This window comes from Rhea americana, unplaced genomic scaffold (genome assembly GCF_003343005.1).
Source record: "Rhea americana isolate MKP2758 unplaced genomic scaffold, rheAme1 scaffold_315, whole genome shotgun sequence".
Taxonomy (NCBI): Eukaryota; Metazoa; Chordata; class Aves; order Rheiformes; family Rheidae; genus Rhea; species Rhea americana.
In genome coordinates this window covers 403,015-412,420 of record NW_028186441.1, presented here as the reverse complement: position 1 = coordinate 412,420, position 9,406 = coordinate 403,015, and the positions used below count along the sequence as shown (strand labels likewise).

General features: G+C 52.8%; 1 protein-coding gene across 1 annotated transcript in view; it reads left to right on the top strand.

Annotated features, from left to right (window-relative positions):
* The window catches only part of MYO18B (myosin XVIIIB), an 81,186-nt gene that overhangs the window by 5,930 nt on the left and 65,850 nt on the right, over positions 1-9,406 (top strand). Inside the window, exons 5-8 of the mRNA XM_085310277.1 lie at positions 19-168; positions 1,557-1,657; positions 3,316-3,379; positions 8,003-8,147. Of these exons, the coding sequence (XP_085166403.1) occupies positions 19-168; positions 1,557-1,657; positions 3,316-3,379; positions 8,003-8,147 (460 nt within the window). The remainder of the gene's footprint in view (positions 1-18; positions 169-1,556; positions 1,658-3,315; positions 3,380-8,002; positions 8,148-9,406) is intronic.

Sequence of the window (9,406 nt, the reverse complement as noted above, 5' to 3'; positions counted from 1 at the left end):
GGGCCTCTCGGCGCTGCTTTTGCAGTGGAGAAGATCCGGGCCATGTTCACGATCCTCGGAGCCTTTGGATCCGTCACCACCAGCCACAGCAGCAGCTCCACGCGCTTCTCCATGGTCGTGTCGCTGGATTTCAACGCCGCTGGCCGAATAACGGCGGCTCACCTCCAGGTATCCCCGCCGTYGAGACGGGAGGGCTGCAGCCAAAACCTGCTGCGGGTCTTTGCTGGTGGGGGCACAAAGGTCCCCTGCCCTGGGCCCGCACTCGGTGGCAAGCCCAGGCGGAAGAGCTGTACCAGAGGGCGGGAGGAGCAACGTCCTCAGCTTTGCAACGAAACGGGCTCCGCGCCGGCCCGGATGCGCGCAGGGAAGCACTGGGTGAACCCAATAGCAGGCTGAACCTTGCAGCAACACTTAAGAGATTTCCCAGCACAGGGCCCAGATCTCCAGTCGTTTTCCRCACCCTTCAATGGGTGGGCAGAGGAACCCTTTTGCTGGTAGGGGAAAATCTGGCATACTCAGTCCTCTCCCCCTCCTTTCTGCTGGAACAAAGTCCCCCGGGCTATAGCTGAGCAGAAGCTCTGCTAGCGGTGTAGCTGGGTCCCCCGGCAGCCAGTCGCCGSCAGCCCCTCCGCTGGAAGGGAGTGCGGAACAGCACTACAATGAAATATTTATGAGGAGATGTATAATTCAGCATTTCATTAGCAGCACCTTGCACATTAGCCTTGGAATTAAAGAGAAGCCTCTGCGGGCTTTTGTCACCAATTCCACACCGTTGTACACGGTGCACCGCTGCTTCAATCAAAGACCTGCCTGTGCGGCCTGGGCCTGGGTTAGGGGAGGGGGAGGCATGAGCCAGTGTCTGCTGGTAGGAACCACAGGGGTTTTTCATTTCTGCCCTGTATTCACCTCACACCTTGGCAGGGAGCAGCTGCCTCCGGCTCAGAGACCTTGCTCAGGAGTGGGAACGTGCCCTGGGAGCCCTCGCAGGGTCCCTCTCCTGACCATCAGCAGCTTCCTGAGGTGCTCCTGGAGAACAGGATAGCCATGGAGCTGGCAGCTCARCAGGAACTTGTTCCCTGGGTCAGGGCCAGGAGCAAGCTATCCTGAGGAAGGGGGAGTTTGGGTTAGGTTTGCCTCAAGCCCTGGCAATGGCTTATCCATTGCAAGGACCCTGTTATGGCACCTCCTGAGGTGTTGAGAAACTGTGGAGTATTGCACGTGTGCGGCTGAAGTAGCCCATGATGCATGCCCGGGGGCAGATCCTGCTTTGCTGCTGCATCTGCAGCGTGCAGATCTGACTGCCCTGATGCTGGAGGAACAGTCACTAGATGTGACTCCTCCAAAGTCTGGTCTTGGTCATACAGTGAAAACCCAGACCCTTCCTCAAGAGCTCCCACTGATGTCTCCTTGTTTTGGGGCTTGGGGTTGCTGCTGTTCCCAGATGCGTGGCTTTGCCTGGCTGTGGTAGCGAGCCCACCACCCTCCCTACGCCGTGGGGCTGGTTCTCATGGGGGCTCGGGGCTGCTGCCCATGCCTGTCTCTGCTCCTTCCGCCAGACCATGCTGCTTGAGAGAATTCGTGTCGCCCAGCAGCCCCAGGGAGAGAGCAACTTCAACGTCTTTCCTCTGATGCTGGCAGGCCTGGATGCAGCTCAGAGGTAAGTGTGCAGCCGCTGGGGCTGGGTGCGCCTGGCTGCTGCCAGGACCCTCCAGCGTGGCTGCGGGAGATGCCGGGTGCAGGCGGCCATCCGGGAACAGCCGGAGAGCTGCTCRCAGCCCTGGGCTCCTCGCTTCATTGCACGGCTGACAGGGTACCCCGCTACCAAGGGCATTTGCCTGTTACTTACGTTCAAAGACGTGAATCCTCTGTGATAAGAAAGGGGTACAGCGCAAAAGAGTGCGTGGTGCACAGACTGGCGGGAAGGGCAGGGGTACAACTTCACACGTCGATCCTCTACTGATAAGGAAGGTGGAAGAAAAACACCTGAAAGGCCTGTTSTTCACAAGGACATTTTAAGAGAGCAGCAGTGGCCTTGGCTGGTGGCTGTGTTTGAAAGAGCCAGGGGTGCTCCAGGGTCAGGTGGGACTGGCGGCAGGGACCAGCAGAGGACGTGGTGATGTTCAGGGACGGCTGGATGAGGGTCCTTCCTCAGCTAGGGGAACGAGATGCCTCCAGAGCAGCGCCAGTTTTGGGGARGGCTCCTAGCTTGGCTGGGGAAGTTGGGTCTGGGGTGCCCAGACAACAGGGACAGGGCCCTGCACAGCCAGCAGGTTGGGTCTGGCTCTCCTAGTTGGTGACAAARGGACAGATTTTTGTTTTAGATCCCCAGAGGATTGCTAATTGTTAAGTTAATCGCTTTAGTGACATGGCAGGGATTTTTAGACATTCTTATTTTAGATATTTTTCAGAAAACGGGCGTTTTCTGATGACTTTTTTTCTCTTTACTAAAACTTAAATTGGTCTATTCAGCAAAAATGGGACATAAATATGGTTTAAAAATAGGAACATGGTAAGCGTATATWCGTTCACAGAACTCCTCTGGATGCTGGCGGTGGTGGTGTCTCGTGTCGTGTGGTTTCCCCTGGGATCCTGGGGTAATTTGTGCTGCAGCTCTGCCGTTGCAATGCCTGCTACAGAAATAGACTGTCAGCTGCGGGCTCAGCTGGCAGGGACCAGCTCTTCTCCAGCCTGCGAGCTCCTGGCACGCTCTCTGCAGTACAGCAGTGACGACTGCCCTGGAGCCGGCAGCCCAGACTGAGTCTCTGTTTATTCTGGCTTTCCCTGCAAGCCGTGTGTCCCTAAACTGCCCCGGGGTGAAAGGTACCGGGCTGTTTCTGGTGCCAGGCTCTGGCCAGGGAGGCCATAAGAAATGTCCTGAGGACAGGGTAGCTGGATTTTGGGGAGTGCTGTGGTGCAGGCAAGGAGGGAAATCCCTTTAGATGATAGTCTGGAAGCTGCTGCTAGAGAGGTCTTTTTTTCTGAGCATTACCTAACGTCCCGTTTGGCTCAGCAACCTCTGAGGCATGAGAGGTCGTGTTTTGAATCCTGTGGCGCTTTAGAAAGGTTTTGGAAKCCTGTYTGGGAACTTGAAGCAAAGAAAAAARCTAAATTYTTCCAAATGGTTGTGGTGCGGGTGCCTCTTCTGGCAGAGAAACTGCTTTATCCAAGCTCCTTTGCTGGCGCTGAACTCCACATGGTGCTGTGGGTTTTGGTATCGTTTTCATGCACCAGTCCGTCTTCCCTTTGAAAAGCAATAAGCCTTATCATGTTGCACTGAGGTATAGCTTCATTTTCATTTTTCATAACTCCTTTCAGGACAGTGCTGCATTTGCACCAGATGGCTGAGARCAACTCTTTTGGAATCAAGCCATTTGCAAAGGTAGGGATAGACAAACCAGCTGTGTTAACTCCTGCTTTGCCTGTTTGCTTTCCTCCATACTGAGCAGCCGTATTTAGCACGCACGCTCTGTCTGCACATGCCAGTTGGCAAGAGCCCTGCAGTTTTCCTATGGCTTCCTTCAGCGACATGTCAGCTGTGGAACAGAATGAAAATAGCTTTTGGCTGAAATATTAGCCCAGCTTTACCAAGTCCTTCCTGCAGAGTTTCTTGGAGGCTTAGCTGTGTGAGTCCCAGGTCATAAGCAGAGTGYGTGGGACTTGAGTCTTCCTTGCACTGGCTGAAGGTGAAGTGACTGCACATTAAACCTCCGTGAATGTTGAGGATGGATCTGTCTAAAACCTGCTGAATTACACCTGCAATTTCCCCTTCATTGACCTTGGGATGGGCAGGCAGTTCCCTCTGAAGCCCTGCTGTTGGTCATGGGATGCTCCATGCTGGAGTGAGCAGGGCATGTGGCCTGCTCCCGGCTGTCCAGCCTCGCAGCTGGAGCCCCACGCCAAGGGCTGAGCGGGCAGCCGAGCTGCTGCTGCCTGCCGTCCATGTTAGATTAATCCACTTCCCTTCTGGAAGTGAGTTTGTCTTATGGCATTTCAGAATGAGACAGGCAGAGCTGCTCACCAGGGGAAATACATTGGTTTCTGACATCACCCGTTCAGCTCAGAGACAGAACGTACTGCTCTAAGTGTGAATAATTTCTGATACTTCCCTGCGACAACGGCTCTCGGAGGGGTGAGTGCCTCCTTCGGAGAGCACAGAGTGCTATTTTTAGGGGCTGAAAATACTGCGTTTGATTTCCAGCACCAGCTCCTTATTAGTCTGAGCTGTTTGCAAGGATTAGGCAGATTGCCAATAAGCCAAAGCACTGGAATGAATTGCAGCAATTTGCAGTTATATCATCTATTGATGAATTCAATATTCAATCTTTCTTATGTATCTACTGCTCAAATCCAATGGCCAAACAAATTTAGCTTTTCGAACAGTTGCTCCCATGCCCACGGCCTGGGTGAGGTTTCTAGTTACTGCCCCTTGCTCCCAGCCGATGCCTGGTACCACCAGCCTCRCTGCAGGGCTGAGATGTGGCCCCGAGATGTGGGCAGCTGCTCCRCGGCAGTGACCGTCCCCCACGCCGCAAATGCCTCAGGCAGAAGAGAGGAAACTGGGTGCTCGGGGAGGTGGCTSTGCCCAGCAGCGGAGGTGAGCGGCATGGTGGGGCCGGGGCTGCGTGCTGTGGGGTGTGTGAGTAAGGGCCTAGAGATCAAAGAYGCCCCTGGGTCTAGCTTGGGCTGTGCGTATCTGAGCGACATCTTGGCCCGCTGTGCACCTCATCAGGGAAAGGATCAGGCAGGTTTCCGCATCTCGGATGCGCAGGGCTAGCCCTGCCTGGGGATCACTGTCCCTCCCCTGCGCAGGTTCAACCTCTGCAGGAGGCTCAGCTCAGACCACCGCCCAGGGACGGGCAGCCACTGGGGCACCACGTGCAYGCTGGAAGCGCAGAGCTGCAGCCGGGCTGGTTTGGGGTTTGATGCTCTCTGCAGCCAGCCAGCCATGGGGGAGGAGGGCCAGGAGGAACAGAACGAATGGTTCCAGGGTTAGCAAGAAGCAAATTGCTGTTTTCGCTCCATCAATCCAAGTCTCCTGGAAAGAGGGGAGGGTGGAGATCTCGGGTCTGTTGCCAGTAGCCTGATGGGACCAGCTAATGGGGATGGGTGACTGGTGACAGTCTCATTTCACAGTCTGCAAAAGGCTGGGCAAAGGCTTCCTCTGCGCCCGCCACCACGCAGCGTGGGATGGAGGTACTTCAGCTCATCTTGCACAGCTCTGGAGGATCATTAGCCTTCCTCCCTCCCCTCCTGCCCCATCTTGAGTACAAGCCTGCCCTTCTAGAGGGGTCAGGGTGCTGGAGCCAAAACTGAGGGGATCTGTGGAAACAGCAGGCATGCTCATGGCCTCGGGCTGGAGCTGCAGTGGTGACTTCCACGCTGCTGCCTGCSCGACAGCCATGCCACAGTGTCCTGTGGTTGTCCTGGTGCTTCTGCGATTGTGGAGGCAGAGCATGGCACCGTGAGTGGCCCTGTGCTTGCAGGCTGCCTTCAAAAGGGCTGGTGTCCTTTTCTGAAGCATATGAGCTACGCACCTCTTGAATCCAGGAAATACTCCCGCCTTCCTCCCCATTGTGATCCCTGTGCTCGGTTGAATGCATCATTGCTATGGTTACAGCTGAGATTTATTTTATTTAGTCTCTTTATGTAGCACCCCAGGTACATGCRGTGAGCGTGGGTGTCCTCTGCCAGRCACAAGGCATTGGTGGGCTGGCCAGGTCCAGCAGGAGATACGATTCTGGGCTGGACAGACTCAGGGCATTAATCCAGGCTGGCAGGAGAAGCAACCGCAGGATGAGCACAGCTCTACTCTGCGTGCCTGTTGGTGCCACGGAAGCATTAATATTGCCCGTGATCTCCATGAAGTGGCAGATGGTCAGAACAAGGACCCATCCTCAGAAATAGGTGTCCCCGCCATGATTTTTTTTGTCCTTCCAATGGTGCCAGAGATGTTCCCTGCACACATAAGTGTCTCTTGAAAGCCCATTTCAAACATTCAGCTTGGAGAGGGCTCCAAGAGCATCCCACACCAAGTGTTAGCAGATGGCCCATTTGATCCGCCTGATTGAGAGCCATGTGTCTTCCTAAGGCAATGTCACCTGGCCTGTGCCAGCAAGGCCATGCATCTTATCCCTGCTGCCAAAGGGGTCACCTAGGGACTGCACCAGGATTTGCTGGGGAAAAAGAAGCATGAGAGGTCAAAAATCTGCTTCCCTGCCAGAGATGAGCAAGTTCTTGGCACTGGAAAGRCACTGTCGCTGCAAGCTCGTATTCTAGGGATGCTCCCCTTTGGGATGAAACCATGCCTGGTCGTTCTGGGCTTAAGGGTGACCCTTGGTAATGCCCATTCACMTGCACTTAAATTAGCTGTGAAGGAAAGCAAAAAATGTGCAGAACTGTATTGTGCTTTGTTTTGTTTTAGTTTGGAATCTGATGAAATTTATTGGATTTATTTCTGGATTAAAAAAATTGATATATTTTCTATTCTGCCCCTCCCCTGTGCAGGTTTAACCTCCGCAGGAGGCACAGCCTGTTTTTCAGACTGGAATTCTAATTGGTGGCTTCCCAGTCTTAGACCTGCTAGTCTGTGGGAATAACTCTACGCCACTTGCTGTGATGCTGCAGTCACAAATATTTGGGGGGTTGAGTTTGGAGAAACTGCAGACTTCAGCTGTGTTTTCTCATTAGTAGCTGCCTTGTAGGCCTTTGTAGGAGCAGAAATCCTTTAGATCGTGCAGGCTGTTTGCTGCCAAGACAGGGATGCTGCTTGTCGAAGCCCTTTTGTGCTATGTCTAGCCTCAGGGCTGCATGTGTCTGGATCGAAAATCCTCAGTTCAGGGGAAAAACTAATTTGYTGTGGGGCTACATTTGCAAATGGACTCATCGAATGGGATGAGGGAGCTCCTCAGCCCTGCTTGGGGGCAAATCCTGGGTTTAATGGGCTTTCCTCCGCTTGCCCTGCCTTGGGACCACATGCTGCACTGCTTGGATGGTGGAATGRGCTTAAAAGAAAGGAGACTAGACCATGATTTCTGGTGAGGACCAGCCAGCCCACTGCACTTGGACTCTTCGCCAGTGTTTGATTTGGATTCCTTCCCCCTTTCCCTCTGGGGAAGGAGCACTCCTAGGAGCAGAGCACTGGCTCTTCTGTTTGTGCAGCAGAAACCAGCCCCTCTAAAACTTGCTAGGAACTGTGATCATCCCACCCAAGCAGCCAGGGTAGGTTTCCTCAGCAGGTGCTATTTTTCTGTAATCCAGCCAGAATAACTCAATGATGAGTGAGAAAAATCTAAATTTTCCTTCTCCATCCTGCTTCTGGCATGCAGCTCACACAGGCACAGCCACAAGCTGTGCTTTTYCTTGCAGTGCACTGTGGGGCACTTGAGTTTTTGCTATTTATTATGTCAGAAGTATAAAAATGCAACTTTTCCTGGGGTTCTGACATTTGGCTGTTCCCTAGTGCATGACACAGATGGCTCCTGTTAGGATTAAGCTCCTAGAATAGCAAATGGCAAGTGAGAGTTGTTATCTGGTACCATCACACTACAGATRTGTTAACTGCTTTTAGGTCTACAAGGCAAATAGTGTATTTGAGGTGACTAGACAAAGTCCAGCTGGATGACTTGCAGTTGTTTAGCTAACCCTAATGTACCTATAGGTTGGTATATTTAGCAAGAGGTGGAAAGGTCTAAAATGTCTCACTTTAGGAGCTACTGTTTAACATCCTTTGCAGATATTTCTGAAGTGGGAAATATGCCTTGTCATATGATGAGATAACAAGGCTTGCTGCTAATACCAGGCTCTTGATGCACTTGTCAATAGATTCTTCCACTGCAACCTAAACCATTCTTTGGGTGCCTTTGTCTTTCTCCTTCTTGGCCGTGTTTTTCCTATGCTGTTTGTCTTCCCCTTTGTGTGTGTTTGTGTTCCCTCTTCCCCTTCAAAGAGCCCCATAATGCTCCCGGGGAGATAGTTACATTCATCTTGGTGTTTCTTCTTCCAGCCCGAAGAGAAGCAGAAGGCCTCTGCAGCGTTTGCCCAGCTCCAGGCTGCCATGGGCACGCTGGGAATCACAGTGGAGGAGCAGCAAGCAATCTGGCGGGTGTTAGCAGGCATCTACCACCTGGGCGCTGCTGGGGCTTGTAAAGGTAAAGGACAGCTCGTGTCCCTCRTTTTCTTATATCTTACTTGCTGCCACTTGTGCTGGAGCTTAAAGAGGAGGAGGGAGAAAAAGCACATCTGCAGCAGTGTTGGGTGGAGACAGAGCATTTCTGCGCTGTCTCCCATGCCTTGCCACACTGGGAAAGCGTTCAGGGAGCAATGCTGGCGTGGAGGYGGCTGCTGTGGTTTGTTGGGCAGAGCACACGTGGGACCCTCCACGTGGGACCCCCGCTCTGAGCTGTGGATGAGAGGTGCGAGTGTGCACGTCCATCCAACAGCTGTGCTCCGAGCCGAGGAGCGCGGACCCAGGTGCTCACGGCTGGGTGGGCAGGGCTCGGTGGTGTGGCCATCCCCGTGGGTGCTGGGACCCCATATGGAGCTGGGACCCCACGTGGGGCCGTTCTCTAAGTGTGACCTTGCTGGTCCGGCGGTGCCTCACTGCTCTGCCGCTCTTGGCATTGTACCAGCTTGTTCAAAAGGACTGGGAAGGGCAGCGCTTTTGTTACCTCTTTTGGTTACTCTTGGGYTAGAGTGTTCCCTGTGACTGTATGAAGGGGCAGTTTCAGGTAGCAATAATTTTCTCTTCTCTTGAGTGTCTAATACAGTGACTGAATTATAATAGAATGAGTCTGGGTAAAGATTGTATTTATAAAGACTTTATTAATACAGTCGTATAGAAATTGCCTTATCCCTTATAAATTATTTTAGATGTACTCTAACCCATTTTAGAGACAGCCACATTGATTTACACACTTCAATTTATGAGGGCTGTATAAAGCCTGCTATAAACTAAGGCATAGACATTTATAAATGTCTCTGAAACATGTCATAACACATCTTATGGTAATTTATGCCATTAATCATTTATTAATTATTTTAAAAGGATGAATGCTGTCCTCACTTGAAGTGTGCTCTCTCTTTCTCCCTCTGTCTGGCTTTTTCTTCSTCCGTCCCCATCTCCCCTAATGCCCTTCCAACTTTTTAAAAGAAATTCTGCTGTCTCAGGTCGAAGCGTTGTGATACGACTCTTGCTGAAAAAAGAAAGTCCTTCTGCCTGCAGAGTTTTTGGGAGAGCAAATTTTATAGACGCCTCCTTTAGAATGAACCAGCTTACGCACAGCGTTGCATGAGCACGCAGTTACTGCGTTGGCGGAGGGGTTCCCGGGCGCGCTCCCGCGGCTGCGCCTGGCCAGCGGCTGCCCAGCCCCGGGCGCGCGGGGTCCGAGCCCGGGCCGAGTCCGCCGCG